Source organism: Caretta caretta, chromosome 20 (assembly GCF_965140235.1).
Source record: "Caretta caretta isolate rCarCar2 chromosome 20, rCarCar1.hap1, whole genome shotgun sequence".
NCBI lineage: Eukaryota > Metazoa > Chordata > Testudines > Cheloniidae > Caretta > Caretta caretta.
The window spans coordinates 15,819,200-15,843,034 of NC_134225.1; the positions used below are offsets into that span (position 1 = coordinate 15,819,200).

General features: G+C 44.4%; 1 protein-coding gene across 3 annotated transcripts in view; it reads right to left on the reverse strand.

The window, feature by feature from the left end:
- LOC125627550 (gametocyte-specific factor 1) overlaps nt 1-23,835 on the reverse strand; it is a 31,048-nt gene that overhangs the window by 5,272 nt on the left and 1,941 nt on the right. For all 3 annotated transcript variants that reach the window (XM_075121828.1, XM_075121830.1, XM_075121829.1), the window contains 6 exons: nt 20,387-20,495; nt 14,471-14,571; nt 11,171-11,297; nt 9,714-9,800; nt 9,191-9,254; nt 4,364-4,458 (listed from right to left, as the gene is read on the reverse strand). In XM_075121828.1, the coding sequence (XP_074977929.1) occupies nt 4,364-4,458; nt 9,191-9,254; nt 9,714-9,800; nt 11,171-11,297; nt 14,471-14,571; nt 20,387-20,408 (496 nt within the window). In that variant the 5' untranslated portion in view covers nt 20,409-20,495. The remainder of the gene's footprint in view (nt 1-4,363; nt 4,459-9,190; nt 9,255-9,713; nt 9,801-11,170; nt 11,298-14,470; nt 14,572-20,386; nt 20,496-23,835) is intronic.

A 23,835-nucleotide genomic window follows, 5' to 3' on the forward strand; every position in this document is an offset into this window, starting at 1 on the left:
CTTTAGCTCACTCTCAACCAATCCAAATGTACACAGACACATCTGAACTCATCTCCAGTGTGTGTTTATCAATGCTGTGACCTTCAGGCACTGAGCTAAGCCATTCCCCCTTTCACCCAAGTATCCTCCTTAGAAAACCTCATCTCACAAGATTAATGTACTAGAAAATCTAATCAGATACAGGTGCACACAATTCCAAGGTGGCCTGCCCATACAGTGACAAGACTGACTGCAGGTTTTGTCTGTGAAATGTTCCAGTACCTGTCCAATGATACATGTGGACTCTCCACCTGAAATCAGGACACCTACTGTCCAGCATCTGGAAATGGTCGACTATTCCATACCACAGCCAGCCAGCCCATAGTGATGACCGTAGCAAAAGCTGATGAGCAGTCATTTTTCAAGTACCAATTTCCCATCCATGCACCTCAGCATAAAAAAAAGCAGAGGGCTGCTGACAATGCACCCTGTACTCCGTAGACACATGCACCCAGCAGATTTTATTGTGAAATTGATACAACATCCTGGGCTGCCTGGCTTTTTAATCATGGGAGGTGATAAAGCATCTGGTTGTACCTAACAGGTCTGCTTAAAAAGGAGTCCAAAAAAGGTGTTCTGAAGGCAAAATGCAAGCTTCACTGCCGCTCTAAGTACTGGAACATTTTTAAAGTTTAGTTCTGGCTTGAAAAGCGAGGATATTAGACAGTTCCCTTTACTCTGACCTGCCACTTCTGTGCATTTGTTTGTTATCTTTCTGCTTACTTTACTGACCAAACTACTTCTGCTAGCCCTGCAAAGCCAGCAAAGCTGAGAGGGAGAGCTGGCTTGTGTATAGCCAGATTAGTCAAACTGAGTTCCAGCTGCAAAATCTCTAATTCTTGGCAATGCACAAGCCAGCGTGACTTTCAGATTCTTACTTGGATTCTAAGCTCTTTGGGGAAGGGACTGTCTTTTTGTTCTCTGTTTGTACAGCCCTTAGCACCATGAGATCCTGGTTGTAACAACGATATAAATAATATCATCATGAATTTTCTGGCCTAACACCTGAGGAAAACTTGGGAATTAATCACCTCTCTCTTGTTCCCCCGCCCATGTGTTTTATGTAAGGCTGCTTTTGACAGGAGAACTGCACTTAAAGGGTAAAAAAAAATACCCTGCTTGGTACAAAGAAGGAGTCGATTAGCATGGTGTGTTACAATTTTCCGATTTTTCTTAAATCGGATTACAACCAGACTATTAGACGTTATGCTTTTGAAACGTATTCATCACTCAGCACCTCAGAGTTATAGTTACATGAATCCTGACCTACTAGCTCAAAATACAGTGATAAAAATAAACTACAGAAATAAGCTTCACACCAAGCCCCCATTTATGTGGAGTGTGTTTTGCACTGCAAATAACTGTGTCCATGATGCTGCATTCTCAGTTCATTCACACTTTCGCCTGGCAATTTACAGCAGGCGTCAAGTAACGTGTGTATTTCAATGGGGATCTCCTGCAAAAGCGGAGGCCTTTTTTTTTAAACTGGCAAATTCCTACCCAAAGTGTAAACCGTAATAATGCTATTTTGTGCTTCTCCATCACCTTTCATCTGAGGATGCTTTATAAGTTGCATGTTTATCTTCTCAGATAATTAGTAATACTTATCTTGCAGGGTAAGTATTACTATCCCTCCATTCTGTAGATGGGGAAACTGAGGCACGGGGAGCTTAAGTAACTTGCCCAAGATCAAGGAGACAGTCTCTGTAGCAAGTGGGGCTCACACTGGGAACAGATGCTCAGATCACAGAAACTCTGTCATATACTCAGAAGTAAAAGACCATAATCCTCCCTAATGTTTAAACTAATGGCTACTTCAAAGGAATTCTCTTGCAAAATCTTGCTTTCTTTCAAGCCACAGGCATCCCCGGAACAGGACAGCTTTATGGCCAGTCCGTCACGGCTACAGTTTGACAAGGGGACCAAGAAAAACGCCCAATGGGTCACACCTCCTTCCAGTTAATGCTTGTTGCTGTTTAAGGGGTACAAGATTTTCAATTAAGTATAGTGTAAGTACATGAAACTCCCTCCCTAGGATCCAAATGGCATGGAATACCACCAGGCTGTTTAATAATAGTTACCCTGAACTCAGTGCTTTGGGAATCGGGCTCTTGGGACACTGGGCAACTGAATCAGTTTTTAAAGAACAAAACCTTGTGAAAAGTCATATGTGGCAAGAGCTCGTAAGAGCTGCAATACTGGGTCAGATCATATTCCATCTTGCTCAGTATCCTGTCTCCAACAGTGGCCCCTACCAGAGCTTCAAGGGGAGTAAACACAACAGAGCAATTATGGAGTGATCCACCCCTCTCTTCCACTCCCAACTTCTAGCAGTTACAGATTGAGAGTCACCTAAAGCATGGGGTAACATCCCGTATCATCTTGGCTAATAGCTATTGATTGAGCTATCCTCCATGAACTTATCCAATTCTTGCTTAAGCCCAGTTACACTTTTGGTCACCTCAACATCCCATGTCAATGAGTTCCACAGGTTAGTTGTGCACAGTGTGAAAAAGTACTTCCTTTTGTTTGTATTAAACCTACTGCCTATTCATTTGATCAGGTGACCCCCTGGTTTTTGTATTGTGTGAAATGGTAAATAATGCTTCTCTATTCACTTTTTCTACAACAATCATGATTTTATAGGCCTCTATCACATCCCACTTAGTCATCTCTTTAGTCTCTCCTTGTATGGAAGCCATTCCAGACCCTGGGTAATTTTTGCTTCTCTTTTCTGAGCCGTTTCCAGTCCCCACAGCCTGACATCTGCGGTCAGAGATCCTCGTCCCCTCCACTAGCAGGACATGTGGTGGACAGGAAAGCACGGCAGCCATGCAACAAAGGGCTGAGACAGGGCATTCAGAGTAAGGCATGGAGCTGAAGCTCAGGATCTGACTTTGGGAGGGATAACAGCCATTTCAGCTCATCAGGGATGGATTCAGATGACTGAGAAAAAATGCCAAGTCTTGAGCCCACACTTCCCAACAACTACAATAGACTCATCCATAGACACCATTGGGAACAGACCCAGGCTTGTATATAGGGGAAAATTACCAACATTTACTCCAGGGGGAATTTTGTGCCACAACACAGTGCAGAATTTGCACATAATTTCATTCCCCCCCCACCTCCTCCCAGAGCAGAATTAGTGCTGCAAAGCTGCTGGCTGTCAGTAGCAGATGCGGGACCTAGCAGAGCCTGGCTCTCCAGCTTGCAAATACATGTCACTGCTAGGGGGAGGGGGAGCTGGACTTTTCCATGCAGGTGCAGGTCTCAGCATGTCCTGAAGGAAGGAAGTGGCATGCAGGAAACTCTGTACAAGCCTGGGACCCAGCATCAGGCTGTTTCTCCCTCTGGATCCCTGGGTTCTGGGTTGTAGGGGGTGCAGGTGTCTGGGGAACTAAGACAGCTGGACTCTGGGAAGGTACGGGGTGTGGATGTCTAAGACTGGAGGAACAGAGATTTCTCCCAAGATGGGCCCAGCTGATGTGTGTGACACACTCAGACAGGTGCCCAACAAAAGCATATCAGAGAAACAGGAACTGGGTTGTTGTAGGAGTTTCTTTGACTCTCTACTCCTGGGGGAATCTTTTTTGCGGTCTGTATTGTTACAGACATACTGGCTGACAGGTATTTTGAAATAAGATACCAAAATAATTGAAACTGGTGTGATTATATTATTATTTTGACAAATAAAATATACAGAATTTTAAAATATTGTGTAAAGAACGTTTAATTTTTTAGTGCAGAATTCCCTCAGGAATACACATTACTACACCACTATGTGGGTGACTTCCTACATGAACACTTATTCCAAACAATGGCCTTTTTAGTTTAGATTACATCCCCTTGGAAAAACCAAACCAAATGCTACAGCTGCTACACACGTGTACAGCTTCCACTGACTTCAGTAGCAGCTATACCCGAAGAGCTACAACTGTGTTGAGCTCCACTGTGCCAAACTCAGACCTGTTTGTAAGCCTCGACTTTTGTTCAACCAATAGCGGTGAATAAGTTAAATGTCAGATGCTACAGTAATGGGGGCAATACGTGGAGCCTGACAACCTTTGACACAATGCTACCTACAGCAAAATAAAACCTGGATACAGAAGACACTACAGAAATGCAGCTGCTTCTAGGGAGGATTGTGTTACAGAGCTCTCCATCTCCACTTGCTGATGGTGGTAATAAAAGCATTTCAGTTTATGGAGGAGAATGCTGACACACGGAATAAAAATACAGAGAAAAGTTATCCCGTTCCACTTTGAGCTAACATGTAGGTCCCAGCTTACAGCACGAGGAGACCACCAGCCGTTGTACTTACTGCTTTTCCAGGATAGGCTATATGGCAAGGACTTGGGTGCTCTCATGCCTGACATTAGGTTACTCTTTTGTTCCATTACCACGCTGGACCCAGGGCTGAAAGAGATCAAATACGAATTATCCTACACATGTGTACTTCTTTTAGTCAAGTACCTTTTACTATAAATATTGAAGTATTTTTCTAAAACTGAAGACAACAGAGTATGTTAATTTAAACAAATCTTCATGCAATCAGAACAGTTACTTCTCCTCGCAAAGGCTAGAGAAAAGTGAACAACATGTTGATGCCATCTACTTTGACTAAAATCCCCAGAATCAGTCATCCAGACAAGAAAGAAATAAGCTAAAGACAGCAAGAAAAACCAGAGTTAAAGCTTGATTATCAGTATTGCGCTGCCCTCAACTGTAAATGGCATCTCAGCACACATGCCCTAGTCATCTCTATACATGCAGACGTCTAACAGTGAATACCAGCGAAAATGAGATAGGGTCAGAGGCTAAAATAGGGAAAGAAAAAGTTAAAAATTACTTAGACAAGTTAGATGTCTTCAAGTCAGCAGGGCCTGGTGAAATACATCCTAAAATATTCAAGGTGCTGACTGAGGAGATATCTGAGCCATAAGCAATTATCTTTGAAAAGTCACAGAAGACAGGAGATTCCAGAGGACTGGAAAAGAGGCAAATATAGCGCCAAATCTATAAAAAGGGGAATAAGGACAACCTGGGGAATTACAGACCAGTCAGCTTAACATCAGTACCCGAGAAGATAATGGAGCAAATAATTAAGCAATCAAATTGCCGAATCCTAGAAATAGGGCAATAAGGAACAATCAGCATGGATTTGTCAAGAACAAATCGTGGCAAAACCAACCTAATAGCTTTCTTTGACAGTGTAACAAGCCTTGTGGATGGGGGAGGGTAATGGTAGATGTGGTGTATCTTAAGTTTAATAAGGCTTTTGATATGGTCTCGCATGACCTCCTCATAAACAAACTAGGGAAATACAACCTAGATGGACTCCTACAAGGTGGGTGAATAACTGGTTGGAAAATCGTTCCCAGAGAGTAGGTGGCTCACAGTCAAGCTGGAAGGGCATACTGAGTGGGGTCCCACAGGGATCAGTTCTGGGTTCGGTTCTGTTCAGTATCTTCATCAGCAATTTAGATAATGGCATAGAGAGCACATTTATAAAGTTTGCAGACAATACCAAGCTGCAAGGGGTTACAAGTACTTTGGGGGATAGGATTAAAATTCAAAATGATCTGGACAAACTGGAGAAATGGTCTGAAGTAAATAGGATGTGCAACACTCCATAGTCGTCATAGTATTATTATTAGGATGATTATGGCATAATTATGATGTTTTGTACAAGATCGGTCATGTAAGGTGTCACTGGAAAAATTATGATTTGCTGAATATGATTATCCTATTTGTATGCATGTATCATTTTTGTATCTGAAGTTATGAATATTGACTAGGTATCTGTATTTCAAAGGGGCTTACTCTGGAAAACACCCACAGCCAGCCTTTCAGGTACAACAATGAAGAAGCCAAACAGTGCTAATGGCTCATCAACAAAGACAATGGGCTGTGGAATAACTTAGCCTTCCTGTGGAAGGCCAGTCTGTAAGTTATGGCTGCTATGACTCTGCAAGGGCATGTGACCAGACCATGCTTCTGGACTCCATTTGGGGTACCTGAATTTTTCCACAAACTGGTCTGGGAACCAAGTTTGAAACAGAGCTCCTGCCATATGAAAAAGCTATATAAGGCAAGGATTGACATCGTTGGTTGTTCTTCACTTCCCCACAACTCAGAGAGAAGCTCTAAAAGAAAGAGTCTTGGAACAGGGTAGGAGATCCCAAGCTGCAAAACAAATGCAGCTTGTCCCTTAAGAATCTGCAAGCCTGACTGTATCATCAACCAGGGTGAGAATTTGTTAATTCAGATCCAATCTTTCTAGTATTTTCGGCTTATAGTTTGCAGTTCTGTTTATTTACTAGGTAATCTGCTTTGGTCTGTTTTCTACCACTTATAATCTCTCTTTTGTAGTTAAACTTTTTTGCTTTATCTAAACTGGAATGGCTGTGATCAAAGTGTCTGGGGAAAAATCTCAGCCTGGTTAACACAAGTATGCATTGTCCTCTCCACATTGAGGGAATGGCGAACTGGGTAATAAATTCATACTGATTGGGGTTTTGATCAGGGCGGGATGGTACAGCTCTGGGGTCCCAGACTGGGGGTTATTTTGGCTGTAGCCTCTCTATTGCTGGATCATGCAGTGGCTGTCCAAAGCCTGCATGAAACTGCAGCTGGGTGTGTCCCTGCCTGTGTGAATGCTGCTGGGAGTGTAGGTCTAGGAGCAGTCTATAGCCTGTGACAGCAGCACAGTGCTGAGAGGGAGCCCAGGCTGGTGAGTCAGTGGGCTCAGTGGAACCCCAGTCCCAGGTGGCACCCCTGGGGGAACCCGTCACAGGATGAAATTCAATAAGAACAAATTCAGAGTACTCCACTATCAGTTGCACACATACAAAATGGGAAATGACTTGCCTAGGATGGAGTACTGAAGAAAAGGATCTGAGGGTCAAACTGGATCACAAGCTAAATAGGAGTCATTCTGAGATGCATTAGCAGGAGTGTTGTAAGCAAGACGCGAGAAGTAATTCTACTGCTCTAGTCCATGCTGATTAAATGTCATCTGGAAAGGGGCGGGGTGGGAAAACCTGGATTTGTGCTGGAAATGGCCCAACTTGATTATCATGCACATTGTAAGGAGAGCGATCACTTTGGATAAGCTATTACCAGCAGGAGAGTGGGGTGGGAGGAGGTATTGTTTCATGGTCTCTGTGTATATAATGTCTTCTGCAGTTTCCACAGTATGCATCCGATGAAGTGAGCTGCAGCTCACGAAAGCTTATGCTCAAATAAATTGGTTAGTCTCTAAGGTGCCACAAGTACTCCTTTTCTTTTTGCGAATACAGACTAACACGGCTGTTACTCTGAAATCTGGAGGATTGTGTCCAATGATTGGTGCCACATTTCAGGAAAGATGTGGACAAATTGAAGGAAGTTCAGAGAAGAGCAACAAAACTGATTAAAGGTCTAGAAAACATGACCTATGGGGGAAGATTGAAAAAAATTGGGTTTGTTTAGCCTGGAGAAGAGAAGACTGAGGAAGGACATAATGGTTTTCAAGTAGATAAAAGGTTGCTACAAGGAAAAGGGAGAAAAACTGTTCTCTTTAACCACTGAGAATAGGACAAGAAACAATGGGCTTAAATTTCAGCAAGGGCGGTTTAGGTTTGACAGGAAGTTTTTCCTTTTGTCCAAGTGGTTGAGCACTGGAATAAATTGCTTAGGGAGGTTGCAGAATCTCCATCACTGGAGATTTTTAAGAGCAGGTTAGACAGACAGCTGTGAGGGATGGTCTAGATCAGTGGTTTTCAAACTTTTTTTCTGGTGACCCAGTTGAAAAAAATTGTTGATGCCCGTGATCCAAAGGAGCTGGGGATGAGGAGTCTGGGGTGTGGGCTGCGGCCAGGAATGAGGGGCTCAGAGTGTGGGAGGGGGTCAGGGCTCTGGGCTGGGGCTGCAGGAGGGGGCTCTGGGTTTGGGGGGTTCAGAGCTGGGGCAGGGGTGTGGTGTTACCTGGGGAGGCTCCTGGTCAGCGGTGCAGCTGGGGTGCAGAGGCAGGCTTCCTGCCTTTCCTGGCACCGCGGACAACTCTGCACCCCGGAAGCGGCCAGCAGCATGTCCGGCTCCTAGGCGCAGGGGTGCAAGCAGCTCCACATGGCTCTCGCCCACAGGCATTGCCCCACCCAGCTCCCACTGGCCGGGAACTGGCCAATGGGAGTGCAGAGCCAGTGCTCTGGGCGGGGGCAGCGCATGGAGCCCTGGGACTCACCCCCCACCTAGGAGCTGGACCTGCTTCTGGTCGCTGCCGGTCGCTGCCAGGGCACAGTGCAGTGTTGGAACAGCCTGGGACTAGCCTGCCTTAGCTGGGCAGCACCACCGACGGGACTTTTAACGGCCCGGTCAGCAGTGCTGACGAGAGCCGCCGCGGCCCAGTGCCTTTCATTCCGCAACCCAGTTCTGGGTCACAACCCGCAGTTTGAAAACCACTGGTCTAGATAATACTTAGTCCTGCCATGAGTGCATGGGACTGGACTAGAGGACCTCGAGGTCCCTTCAGTCCTACAATTCTATGTCACTGTTACAGGCTGTAGAAGTTCATATGTTGATGACCTCTGATTAGACAGGTAAGGCACAGTACAATGATTTGGGTGTTCAGGGGTGAAACAGAGATAATGACCAGACACATTATGCTTCATTTTCCAATCCTGCATTGTGATTACACAAACAACAAAATGATTATTTCTGACTCAGGTCATGAGAGATTAGATTAGCTGTCAGAAGTTTAAGCCTAAATTGCTTAACAGCTGACATCAGTCTGCATTTCTATCAAGCCCAGCAGAACAGTTTAGTGTTTAATAACCCCCCCAACAAATATAGAACCAGTGGGGATTGAACCCAGGACCATCAGCACTAATAGTACTACAGTAGAACTAGAGGAGTAACCATTATCTGGTAGCAACAGTATGTTCTTATACTCTCCTATGGATCTGCCACTGAAAGGAGACAGGAAACATTGACCCAGGGGCACAGGAATGTTGAGTCACGCCAGTGGGAACGCCCCCACCAACACCCCAAAAATAGGATTCATAAAGTAAATTGCATCTTCCCAACAACACAGCAGCATGAGTTCAAAGTAGTTTGAAAGCACATCTTTTATGGAAATCACTGTCACAAGAAATACACCTTTTGCTACCTGTTGTTTATGCCACTACTGAACGTGCCCCAAACGAAAGTAGAATTTGATTGCTCCTGTAGATCTGCCAAAAGGAAACAGACATCATTGTGGCTCAGTACCGAGTAACTTCTGCAAGCGTCATAGCAACATCAAATAAGAAATATGGCAGAGACGCTGCTAGGTTTACAAAACGGAATGAGAATTTTCTAAGGCTTGGCATAAGTGACAGCAAAGCAGACATTTAACTGAGAAATATAAAGTGTAAAGGTTATCATCAATTTCCATTTTCATCAAAGCACAGATGGTGCAACAGACTATATGGAAAATAACAGAAGTTTTGTAGAGAATAGAAGGCATGTGGAAGAGCCTGTGAAGCAGGAGAACTTCATTTGTTCAGGGACAGTACAATTGGGTGTCCCACACATGATCTGTGCAGAAGGATCTATGGGACCTCTCTCTCCTAGTCCATGTGACTTCTTCGGGGACAAGAAGAAGGGAACAGCAGGCGCTGACAGCCCATGTCATCAACCTACTTCCTTACCTCTATCCCAATCTTCGTCACATGGGGGCGGCTGCCACATGCTGACAATGTTCATCTTCTCTCCCTGGCAGTTATTTGACTGACTCACTTAAAGCAAAGAAGAGTCTTAGTGAGAAAATCTTTTTGGACAAAATAAAATCCTATTTTAGGTACATTAATCATTTTTTGACCTAGCTGCAGAATAGCTCTAGGCCTTGGCGAGGAGCAGCATACACTGGAAGCTGATCAGGTACTCCCCTAGTCTTAGGAGCAAAACTCTTGAGGCCAGGGATGGGCATCTTGAAGGTAGCAAAGGGATACAAAATCCATGAGAACCCTTTGGTGGGCCATAGAGGCTATATATTGTCTAACTCAGAAAGGTTTGCTACAACACCGAATGTTTGGCAAGCCAAATCAAATGATCTGGCAGGGTGGATGTGGCCCCCATTTGCCAATGCCTGTTTTAGGCCTTTTCTAAAGCTAAACAATTCTGCACACATTTTTCAGCAATGGTGCAACTGCTCCAACATACGAATTGGGAGAGGGTTCAGGTGTGTTTCTACTGTCATGTCACAAAAATCTTCTCAGGGTTTTTTCACTACTGTCATGCTCTAAGCCCTGTCTACATTAACATGCACATCATTGTTATCTTCCGTACAACTCTACATTTGCCAGAGAATAGGTACGTTTTCCAGTGTAGTGATAGCCATATAGATATCAGTGGGGGGAAGAACTGGAACACGACCCACATAACCAAGTGATTTAGGTGCTGGGCTGACAGACCTGGATAGTGAACTCCTCATCACAGAGCAGACAGCATGGGCAGTGGTAGGGAAGCTTCTCCATAGTCCCCTCCCCAACTTGCCCCACTCTGAACTGGAGGAACCCAACTTCTGTTGGGAAAGTTGTTCAGCCTCCCTGGCTCAATCATGGCTTTTCTGCTAAGATAGTCAAGTAGGATGTAACAGAAGTGAGGATTGTTATGGTCTAGACACTTGTCCATTAAGAACTGGACTGAGACCAATTTATTTCACATATGCCACTAGACAGGCTATAAAGATTTTTGGTCACTATCAGGTCAGATCTGCACTGGAGACCCACCCCTCTCATGGCCACTATCTGTCCTCTCTAAGCCATCCAGATTCCCAACTAGATCTCATTCAACACACACAGTTTATGGCATAATGCACAGTTCCCATTTTAATGCTAAAATCTCTGGCAGATAACACATGTAATGCAAGCCAGTTGCCTCTCAGATGCTTAGGAGAATTTGCATGGACACAGAATGAATGAAACTCAAGCCTTAAAGGATTCCTACTGCTTCAGGATCATGAAGCACTATAGGTAAAGGGTTGCTTATGGAATAATAGAGCATTAAAACAATCTAACATTAACAGCAGAAGTTACGTTAGAACTCTGTTAGCCCAAGAGTTCCCAAAGTGAGTTTACAGAGCCAAAGGAGTCTAATATTTTCTCACCAATGTCTTCCTCAATGCAGCTTTTGTCATCACAGCTTGATATATGATGGCTGATCTCAGCTCTGGGAACCTGATGGCGGGCATTAAAGGGGCATGTGGCTAGCTGCTTTGCAATTTCAGGGTGGTTCTAGAGAAACAGAAAAAGCATGCGCTATCTCACTGAATTCACCCAAACCCTTGTGTTTTCTAATCACTAGAGAAGGGTTTGTGCAATCTGCATCCTGAAATAGGTTGAAAAAATTAAAACAAGGAAAGTCAAACTTAGTTCAGGTCCTGAGCACAAAAGCAGTGGAAAAACAGCAAAGCATATGCATCCTTTATGATACAGCCTATGTTTGTTTATTTTCACATTTAAACTACGCCCTGCATTTATCTGATTGAAGATCAGCCCCAGAACAAGCACAGTGAAACACATGCTGCAGTGTCATCACTGGCATGGTTCAGTGCACAGATGAAATTGCCCTAAAAACCCTACATGGGGAGTAAGTGCTTTGAAACCCTAAATAATTCAGCCACTTTATTTTTAAATTAAGTAAGCGACAAACTAGAGAACAAGAAGAAAGTCAAGGAAAGTGTGAATGATGGAGGCAACCTAGTGACAGAGGATGTGGAAAAAGCTAATGTACTTTTTTTGCCTCCGTCTTCACGAACAAGGTCAGCTCCCAGACTACTGCACTGGGCAGCACAGCATGCGGAGGAGGTGACCAGCCCTCTGTGGAGAAAGAAGTGGTTCGGGACTATTTAGAAAAGCTGGATGAGCACAAGTCCATGGGGCCGGATGCGCTGCATCCGAGAATGCTAAAGGAGTTGGCAGATACGACTACAGAGTCATTGGCCATTATCTTTGAAAACTCATGGCGATCGGGGGAGGTCCCAGATGACTGGAAAAAGGCTAATGTAGTGCCCATCTTTAAAAAAGGAAAGGAGGAGGATCCAGGGAACTACAGGCCAGTCAGCCTCACCTCAGTCCCTGGAAAAATCATGGAGCAGGTCCTCAAGGAATCAATTCTGAAGCACTTAGAGGAGAGGAAAGTGATCAGGAACAGTCAGCATGGATTCACCAAGGGCAAGACATGCCTGACTAATCTAATTTCCTTCTATGATGAGATAACTGGTTCTGTGGATGAAGGGAAAGCAGTGGACGTGTTATTCCTTGACTTTAGCAAAGCTTTTGACATGGTCTCCCACAGTATTCTTGCCAGCAAGTTAAAGAAGTATGGGCTGGATGAATGAACTATAAGGTAGATAGAAAGCTGTTTAGATTGTCGGGCTCAACGGGTAGTGATCAATGGCTCCATGTCTAGTTAGCAGCTGGTATCAAGTGGAGTGCCCCAAGGGTCGGTCCTGGGGCTGGTTTTGTTGAGTATCTTCATTAAGGATCTGGAGGATGGTGTGGATTGCACCCTCAGCAAGTTTGCAGATGACACTAAACTGGGAGGAGAGGTAGATACACTGGAGGGTAGGGATAGGATACAGAGGGACCTAGACAAGTTGGAAGATTGTGCCAAAAGAAATCTGATGAGGTTCAACAAGGACAAGTGCAGAGTCCTGCACTTAGGACGGAAGAATCCCATGCACCGCTACAGACTAGGGACCGAATGGCTCAGCAACAGTTCTGCAGAAAAGGACCTAGGGGTGACAGTGGACGAGAAGCTGGATATGAGTCAACAGTGTGCCCTTGTTGCCAAGAAGGCCAATGACATTTTGGGATGTATAAGTAGGGGCATTGCCAGCAGAGCTAGGGACGTGATCATTCCCCTCTACTCGACATTGGTGAGGCCTCATCTGTGTCCAGTTTTGGGCCCCACTCTACAAGAAGGATGTGAAAAAAATTGGAAAACGTCCAGCGGAGGGCAACAAGAATGATTAGGGGACTGGAACACGTGACTTATGAGGAGAAACTGAGGGAACAGGGATTGTTTAGTCTGCGGCAGAGAAGGAGGAGGGGGGGATTTGATAGCTGCTTTCAACTACCTGAAAGGGGGTTCCAAAGAGGATGGATCTAGACTGTTCTCAGTGGTACCAGATGACAGAACGAGGAGTAATGGTCTCAAGTTGCAGTGGGGGAGGTTTAGGTTGGATATTAGGATTAAAAGTTATTAAAAGTTGGATAACTTTTTCACTAAGAGGGTGGTGAAGCACTGGAATGCGTTACCTAAGGTGGTGGTGGAATCTTCTTCCTTAGAAGTTTTTAAGGTCAGCCTTGACAAAGCCCTGGCTGGGATGATTTAATTGGGGATTGGTCCTGCTTTGAGCAGGGAGTTGGACTAAATGACCTCCTGAGGTCCCTTCCAACCCCGATATTCTATGATAAGTCTCTGCCTGCGCTAGAGCTTAAGTCTTTGCAGTTAATTTAACCCTTCTGAAACAGGAGGGAAGTTACTCAATGTTCCAGCTGAGGCCACATCTACATTGGGAGCATTTTGCCAGTATAGGTAAACTAGTGTGGACATAGAAGAGCACTACTGTCCCCCACTGAATGAAGAGCCTTTACCCTTAGAAAAGAGCAAGAATACAAAGAGGAAGAACCCACTGCTCAGGCTTGCTCTGCATGGCTTTTCTATCACTATAGCGATGTTGGCTAGGGGTGTGATTCCTAACCAATACAATCATACCAGGACATCATCTTAACACGTGGATGCAGTTATACCGGTATAAGTGTGCTTATACCAGTACAACTAATATACACTAGCACTGGAGAGCTTAAAATAAGATACTAGACTGAGAGGACAAAAGAAAGGAGCAGATTCTCCTCTTAAATATACAGCATTCTCGCCCAGGATAGAAGACTGAGAAGAGGGACTTGCAGACAGATGTACACTGAATAGAGTTATTAGCAATATAAAAAAAAGATGGCTTAGCAGCTCTCCTGCTCTGATTGCAAAGTAAAGAATTAACTGCAACATCAGATCACTTCTGCTTTGGCCAGCCAGAAGGCATCCATCTAACACTGGCTGCATGGCCTGAGTGGGAAGTAAATACCCTGGTCCCATGAGTGAACTGTTGGAAGAGAATAGGATCCCATCACTGAGCTAGGTATTCTGAAGAACCTGTTTCGCCTTTCTTCAGGGTAAATGCACTGATCTGAAGGGCATTACTAAATATGAACTGGATGCTTTTACGAAGTGGTAAATGGATGAGCGATGTAAATATGAAATAAAGACGGCTTCTTCCAGCCTAATAGCAAGTGAATGCATCCTTCTAGCAAAAGGCAGCACAGCGTACTGAGCTCACCATGCATTAGCATTTACAAAAATATGATTTCCCAAGTGCATTAGAGACCTTAACATCCCATCCTACCTTCCTGCACTTTATAAGATGATAGGGAAACCGACAGGCCCTGATTTGATGATAGTTATCATAGGGACATTGTATTAACCTCTCTGGATCCAAAGCATCAACTGGAAGAGAAGGAATAAAAAGACAAAAGAAAACATTCTGTAAAACAAGATCTAAGTTCACCATCAACACAATTAACAAGAGTGGAAACATACTAGGTACTGGAGCTGCCCTCTAATGGGGTTAAGCTATCAATTTTTAATAGCCAAGACAAAAATGCCAAACTGCTAAGTTGGCACTCACTGTGTGTACCCAACCAAATTCACTTCGGATTTTGGGTGAGTGGAATATTCAATTAAAAATGAGGAAAGTGCAATCAGTAGGGCAGAGTGGCCAGTACATATTAATGACTATACTTATGCAGAACAGTGAGCTGGAAATAAACATTACTATAAAAACCCTTGAAGCTACCAAATTAGCTAGTTGTACAGCAGTGACATGCTAAGGATTGGCAGAAGCACGGCATTCTGAAGTAAATCCTTTTGCATTTACCTTCAGACTCCAAGGCCATCTCTGCTGGATTAAGAAAAAAATCAAACTCAAACAAACATGTCTGGAGTTAAGGATGCAACTTGCACTACAGTGCACTTGGCCCTGTAAAGTGCAGAGGTTGGCAGGTGCTTAAGAGCCCAACACTCACTGAACATAGTGAGGGTCTAAGTCACAGGCACTTTTTGAAAATGTTCCCTCCTAGTCCATACTATGACCCAGAGACAGGCACGAGTCACCTTAATCACTTAACAGTTACACAGAAGGGACAAGGTAGGGGAGGACCAACTTCTGATAGTGAGAGACACAAGCTTTCAAGCATACATGGACCTCTTCTTCAGGATTCAGTTTGTGTCCATGCAGCAGCTTTCTTGCCATCACAAATGTGTCTCCCCTCACACCTTCCATGCTATTTATCCACGTTTGTATCAGTGTACAGAGGGCATGCACAGAAAGGAACATGGGCCAACAGACTGTGGGAGGTTTTCTAGATAGCTGGAAGTAAGGGGGATGGGCCAGATTGAAAAAACACTGATTTATGTAATCAACCTTTTTGATACCAGGGACCAGCTTAGAATCATAGAATATCAGGGTTGGAAGGGACCTCAGGAGGTCATCTAGTCCAAACCCCTGCTCAAAGCAAGACCAACACCAACTAAATAATCCAAACCAAGGCTTTGTCAAGCCAGGCCTTGAAAACCTCTAAGGATGGAGTTTCCACCATCTCCCTAGGTAACCCATTCCAGTGCTTCACCGCCCTCCTAGTGAAATAGTGTTTCCTAATATCCAACCTAAACCTCCCGCACTGCAACTTGAGACCATTGCTTCTTGTTCTGTCATCTGCCACCACTGAAAACAGCCTTGCTCTATCCTCTTTGGAACCCCCCTTCAGGTAGTTAAAGGCTGCTATCAAATTCCCCCTCACTCTTCACTTCTGCAGACTAAGTAACCCCAGTTCCCTCAGCCTCTCCTTGTAAGTCATGTGCCCCAGCTCCTTAATAATTTTCGTTGCCCTCCGCTGGACTCCCTCCAATTTGTCCACATCCCTTCTGTAGTGGGGGGACCAAAACTGGACGCAACACTCCAGGTGTGGCCTCACCAGTGCCAAATGGAGGGGAATAACCACTTCCCTCGATCTGCTGGAAATGTTCCTACTAATACAGCCCAATATACCATTGGCCTTCTTGGCAACAAGGGCACACTGCTGACTCATATCCAGCTTCTCATCCACTGTAATCCTCAGGTCCTTTTCTGCACTGTAGCAGTGCATGGGATTTCCTTCCTTCGTAAGTGAAGAACTCTGCACTTGTCCTTGTCCTGGAGTTAAGGATGCAATTTGCACTACAGTGCACTTGGCCCTGTAAAGTGCAGAGGTTGGCAGGTGCTTAAGAGCCCAACACTCACTGAACATAGTGAGGACCCATATCAGATTTCTTTTGGCCCAATCCTCCAATTTGTCTAGGTCACTCTGGACCCTTCCCTACCTTCCAGCGTATCTACTTCTCCTCCCAGTTTAGTGTCATCTGCAAACTTGCTGAGGGTGCAATTAATCCCATCATCCAGACCATTAATAAAGATGTTGAACAAAACCAGCCCCAGGACTGACCCCTGGGGCACTCCGCTTGATATCAGCTGCCAACTAGACATGGAGCCATTGATCACTACCCGTTGAGCCCAACAATCTAGCCAGCTTTCTATCCACCTTATAGTCCATTCATCCAGTCAACACTACTTTAACTTGCTGGCAATAATACTGTGGGAGACCGTATCAAAAGTTTTGCTAAAGTCAAGATATATCACATGCACTGCTTTCCCCATATCCACAGAACCAGTTATCTCATCATAGAAGGCAATCAGGTTGGTCAGGCGTCACTTGCCCTTGGTGAATCCAAAGCTTGCAGCCTTTCTAAACAGTGTCAGGGAGATCTGAGGGACAGGCCATTGAGAAAGACTGGCACAGGTACTTAGGACAAATGGCTACTTGTGACGAAGTGGAAAATGTCCTAGTGTTTGCATGAATACTGTGCGCGCCTCAGTTTTCCCTATGTGTTGCACAAGTATCTAGGTGGTGGGATAAGGGTGTGTGACCTTTGCAGATACCCTGAGAGGGAAGGTGCAAGTGCCGTCTAGCTCCCTGGGCCCAGACAATAGTTGTATCCTGGCAACTGACTGCCAGGCCAGACTCCTGGTTTTGGACTCAGGAGGAGAGACCCATGGCTCTGGGTCTCCTCAAGTTGAACTTTGCTGTAACTTCCTGCTTTCTGTGCTAACAAGATTCTGCTCTATGCTGTGTTCCAGACGACTAATAAACCCTTCTGTTTTACACCGCTGGCTGAGAGTCACTCCTGACTGCTGAAGTCGGGGGTGCATGGCCCCTTTGGAGGGCGTGTAAGGTTTCCCCAGGTGTCCTATTCAGGTGGCTCACTGCAGGCGTGAGACAGGGATGCTGAATGCTCCGAGGTCAGAGCAAGGAGGAGCTGAAGCCCAGGAGGCTTGTCCTAGTGAGAGTGTGCCCCGAGGGGTAGTCACACTGCAAGAGGGTCCTGGTCCGGGGGCTACTCTTCACCAGACTCACTGCAGCTGCGCTAATGTAGGGCAGTAGTGTAAATACACTATGAAGACCAGAGAGTGCTTTCCTGTCAGCATAATTACTCCACCTCAGTGAAAGGTGGAAGCTATGAGAGAATGAGAGTGTGTCCCACTGACTTAGTGCTGGTGCGGACAGCTCAGGGGGGTGGCTTTTTCATATCCGTGACCGACATAAGTGACAACAACTTAAGCGGAAGCGTAGACAAGCCCTGAACTTCATTCAGTGGTTCCAGAGCACCAAGCCCGTGCATCCATGATCTACTATAGGGGGAAAAAAAGTCCCCAGTGCATCAAACCAACACCATATACCTGGCTAGGCCTCTGGAGAGGGCAGCACCCTTTCCTGACCATGGTACTAATTAGGGCTGTCGATTAATCACAGTTAACTCACGCGATTAACTCAAAAAAAATTATTAAAAAAATGAATCGCAGTTACATTTCAATTGGTATTCTATTGCGTATTACACATTTGTGGACGTTTTCTACATTTTCAAATATATTGATTTCAGTTACAACACAGAATACAAAAGGTACAGTGCTCACTCTATTCTATTTATTGCAAATATTTGCACTGTAAAAATCATAAACAAAAGAAATCCCATTTTTCAATTCACCTCATACAAGTACTGAAGTGCAATCTCTTTATCATGAAAGTGCAACTTACAAATGTAGATTTTTTTGTTACATAACTGCACTCAAAAACAAACCAATGTAAAACTTTAGACCTTACAAGTCTACTCACTCCTACTTCTTGTTCAGTCAATCACTGAGAGAAACAAGTCTGTTGACATTTATGGGAGATATGCTGCCCACTTCTTATTCACAATGTCACCTGAAAGTGAGAACAGGCACTTTTGTAGCCGGCATTGCAAGGTATTTACATGCCAGAGATGCTGAACATTCGTATGCCCCTTCATGCCTCGGCCACTGTTCCAGAGGACGTGCTTCCATGCGGATGGCACTTGTTAAAAAAATAATGGGTTAAATAACGTGTGACTGAACTCCTTGGGGGAGAGCGGTGCGCCCCCTGCACTGTTTCACCGCACGCTGCCACAGATTCCCTGTTATAGCAGTCGTGGATGATGACCCAGCACATGTTGCTCATTTTAAGAACACTTTCCCTGCAGATCTGACCAAACGCAAAGAAGGTACCAATCTGAGATTTCTAAAGATAGCTCCAGTACTCGACCCAAGGTTTAAGAATCTGAAGTGCCTTCCAAAATCTGAGAGGAACGAGGTGTGGAGCATGCTTTCAGAAGTCTTAAAAGAGCAGTACTCCAATGTGGAAACTACAGAGCCAAACCACCAAAAGAGAAAATCAGCCTTCTGCTGGTGGCATCCAACTCAGATGATGAAAGTGAACATGTGTTGGGCCACACTGCTTTGGATCATTATTGAGCAGAACTCATCAGCATGGACACATTATCTCCTGCAAATGTAAACAAACTTGTTTGTCTTAGCAATTGGCTGAACAAGAAGTAAGACTGAGTGTACTTGTAGGCTCTAAAGTTTTACATTGTTTTATTTGAGAATGCAATTTTTTTGTACATAATTCTACACTTGCGAGTTCAACTTTCATGATAAAGAGATGACCTAATACAAGTAATATAATGCAAAGTGAAAAACACTATTTCTTTTGTTTTTTTGTACAGTATAAATATTTGTAATAAAAAATAAATATAAGTGAGCACTGTACACTTTGTATTCTGTGTTGTAATTGAAATAAATATATTTGAAAATGTAGAAAACATCCACAAATGTTTAAATGGTATTCTATTATTTTTAAGTGTGCGATTACATTTTTTAATTGCTTGACAGCCCTTGTACTAACAGGATATTAACCATGTTGCGTCTGTAGCAAAACGCATTTTGGAGCCAGCCACTGGTAATAAAGTCAATTATGAATTATGGCAAGGACAGGGCCTTAATAAGAACAGTCACTTCACTGGGATGATCCCCAGGAAACTGATTTAGGCCCTGGCTGCACAAGACATGACTGTAGCTTTATAACCAGTTTGTACCCCACACAGCAAATTTGATCTGCTAGTTGGATCCTCCATTTCTCCAGACCACAGACATGCTGCAGCTGGGGGACATAGTCCACTAGGTCAATGTGGGAACCCACAAACCATGATGCACACTGTGGAGGACTGCAAAATGGCAACTTCCTGGAGGTCTTCATGCCTTGAACATGACTGATAAGAACGCTGCGACTTGGCCGGATTGCATACACTAAATAAATAAAACGAACCACACACAGCTGCAGTTACGCCCCCACTCCAGCCTTCCTGGCTCACAAAGGTTGGGCCATGATGTAGAGTATCTGCACCCAATACACTGCCTAGAAGCATTTGTCTCAGAACACCCAGTCCCCGACCCAACAACTACATATTATCCAGCCAGTCTCACACCCACCTTGCAAAACCTAGGTATTGTTTCTTGCTGTGATATTGACCCACATCATCCTTTATTGCCTCTAACGTTTGTGTGGTTTTGAATTGCAAGACCACCACTGCACCTGGTTTTGGGTCCCAGAATAAAAGAAGTTGTGAACTGCTGCTCTAATACACAGAAGCATATATTCACCAAACTTAATGCCTATAGCGGAAACTTACTCCACTCCCTCCTTTAACCAAGTTTAAAATATTTTCATACTTGCAAAGATCTAAGCTGTCTCTCACTGTATCTTTGCAGGAACCATGAATAGAAATATAGAATTGTAGGACTGGAAGGGACCTCGAGAGGTCATCTAGTCCAGTTCCCTGCATGAATATTAGAAGCCAGCAAAGAAACACTTACCATAGTTGCCTTCTAAATCCATTTGACTGATGCTGAAAGAACTGAAGGTTTGTTGGAGAACGCTTTGAGCCAGTCTCTGAGTGTCACTCTCCTCCTAAAAATATCAACCCTACAGACGAAAAATGAGGAGATTCACAGATTTCTAAGGCCAGAAGAGACAATTATGATAATCTAGGAGTGGTTTTTAACCTGTCACCTGCAGACCCCTGGGGGTCCACAGACTATGTGTAGGATTTCCAAAGGGGTCCTGCACCTCCATTCAAAAATTTTTAGGAGTCCTCAAATGAAGAAAAATTGAAAACTACTGATCTAGGCTGACCTTCTGTAGAACACAAGGCATAGGACTGCCATGAATTAATTCCCATTTGACCTAGAGCAGATCCTTTTGAAATCAAAATTGGATGTCTTTGTTAGGGGGCTTATGCCTTCACCCACTTACTTCCCTGGTCCTTCTCGCATGAACAGAGAGCAACAATACCCAAAGTCCAAAGGTGCAAACAATTCAATGTTTATTGGGGTGAACTTCCAGCAAGCATGATTCCAGTTTCCTTCCTTAGTGTCCTCCTTCCCAGCTCTGACACCATAGAGCCTTACACCTGTTCCCATTCCTGCCCTTAGCAAAACATGATTCCAATTTTCTTACCCCCATTCCCTGTTCCCATCTCCCACACCCACCCGCACCCCCAGGACCAAGTCTCAGATCCAGTCTCTAAAGGTGGTCTGTTAACTCTGCTTTTGACTTTAAATCCTGTTGTGCCAAATCATCTTTCACTACCCCTAACTAATTTACAACCCTTCAGCAGCCCTTGCTGAAGCAGCACCAAACTTGAAGCAGCACCAAACTTGAAAGATTACTGGCAGCTTCCCATAATGCTGCCCTTACTTCAAACCTCTCATAAGCAGACTGAAGTGCCTCCTTTCCATGGAAGGCATTCAGTGCCCATGGGAAGGGACCTTCTTCCACTACCCATATACCAAGGAGGGTGGGCTCCTCAGCCAACCCCCATCCCTCTGGGTCCCCTAACACTTTCTCCATTTCCTTTTTAATCTCATCCCAGGTTGACCCCTGCACCTGGTATGGGTCCTGGTTCTCCCTTATCCATTTATCCAAAAAATCCTTTACCCTGGCTTGCCAGAACCCGCAACTACCATCACGAGAGTTTGCAATACTCCCTCCAAGCAGCTGCGCAGACTGTTGGGGAGGGGGACTTACAGGCTGCCACTCACCTATCCAATGCGATGTATCCAAGTGGAGAGAAAGAAGGAAAAAAAAAAAAAAAAAGGGTTTCAAAGTGCAACCTGCCTTTCCACACTCTTGTTTTTCTGAAGTTTTAATGGAGGGTACTTTGGATACTTATGTGAGATGTCAAGAAGGAAGTTTTTGTTTAACGATAAAACCCAGTTATATAAATGTAACTGTATGTGCAACTCTGTGGAGTCACATTGGATGTAAGCTTGGTAATTAAATTTTCCAAGGGGGTCAGGTAGAGTGGCTACTATCACCACTATGCTTCTGTCCCCAGAAGCCTTTACAGCTATTCTGAGGGAAAATGGGCCCTTTTCCCACAGAAATGGTATAAGGGACTGCTGCAGGCAGCAGGCAGAGAGAGAATCTGATCAAAATTATCTGACTTTTGGGTAATGTAATCAAAATCACTAAAGGATGGAAGGGGATTCTTTTGGAACTTAACTTGGCTGCCCCTGGTTGTGTCTAGTTGTACAAGATGGAAGTGTAATCGGGGTACAGTTGTGTAAAAAGTAATCACAGTGAAAGGAGGACGTTAGGCAAAAGAGAATTTTGTGTGTGTGTACAGTGCTAAAATCTGAAGCTGTGTCTCAGCTATTACCTGAGAATAAACTTAAAGCTTGGTACAGCAGAGAAACTATTGCAAACTTGGTCTGTTGTACAAGAGGGGAAACTGAGGTACACCACCTCATGAATTTCATAAATGAGCAGTGAGTGGGGTAATTCACTAGCCTGACTATAGAACAAAATAAGGACAGCCTGGAGGTAATTCTTCTGTTTTTCCTGCTATTAGCAAGGAAATTTGTAAAAGAAAGTGGTATTATTATTATTAAGCAATAATCTGTCCCTACCAGGGGGGTGGAAACTGTTTCTTTTGTTTTTCAGACACTCTACAAGCAAGCTGGCGCCAGCAGGAAAAATAACCCAGAATACCATGGATCTATGTTTTGTGTTGTTTGTCTGTGGTGTTTGTCTTGTTTCTAGCATTATTGTGTTTTAGTGAACAGAAAACCTCATGACATGGGTGGGGGATGGCTTCAAAAGGCTGACCTTGTGGGGGAAGATGTGTATGGGAATGCAAAATGCTCAACTAGGAGGCCAGCATCTGTGTAATAGCTACTGTGGTACCTGGAAATGGAATGGCAACTAAGGTGGCCCCCACAAGCCCTATGGAACTAATGAGAAGGGGAGGAGCTCACTGGGAATCAATGGAGGGGTGTGTAAAATAGTGTAAATCAATAGAAGATGTTTGGATGTGCCCCTCTCCTGTGACTATAGAGGAGCCTATGCAAGGGGTGGACAATTGGGTGTAATGTGTATAAGGTGTTTTGCTGGGAATGTACATATTACTGGGGGCACAATTACACCAGCCCATAACCAAACTACACACATCTACATGCTGCTATCTGGACTTTGGTGCACAAATGGATCTGTGAATCTTATTGCTGTGAATAATCAAACCAGGGCATACTGCCTGATTCCATACCAAGTGGTCAAGCTGGTTTGGACAATATCCCATTTCTCTGTGAACATTCAATGGACTTATGATATGGACAAAAGCATGCAAAACTTGCAGGAGCAGCTTGTTGCAACTACCAGCAACGGGACAAATAAGATCGTGACCTCGTCGAAGGAGGAGAGGCAGTGTTTTGGTGGTGTCTCGGATGTTGGATCATACTGCAGTGGTCAGGACTCAGTGTTGCTGTGGATTTTGAATTGTTACCTGTACTTGTGTTACGTTGCATAGGGAGATAACCTATAAGTAATGTAATAAGCCCTCCAAACCCTGCAGTGTACTAGACAACCCGGACCCAGCCTTCTCGGGCCCACTATAATAGGAAGTCTGGAACACTAATTGGAATAGGTGTGGTATGCCCGTATGAGAGAAGGTGCAGGGCACTATACTACACAAGGGGCAGTGGGACAAATGGAATATCGACACCTTCCACCTTGATGCCTGGCCCTATCAGGAAATGTGTCGCCATATGTCCTATGCTTTTCCAGGGATACCTGGGCAGGAGGATCCCAAAAGAAAAAAAAAAAGGGTGGAGTGTTAGGATAAAGATATTCAGGCCAGTCTGCAAACGCCTGTACTTTAAGAATTTAGGTGTATTCTTATCACTTGGCTAGTTATAGAGGTATAAAAGAAAGAATCAAAACCACTGTCTGCCAGTGTAAGGGCTCTCTCTTACTGTGACAGTCT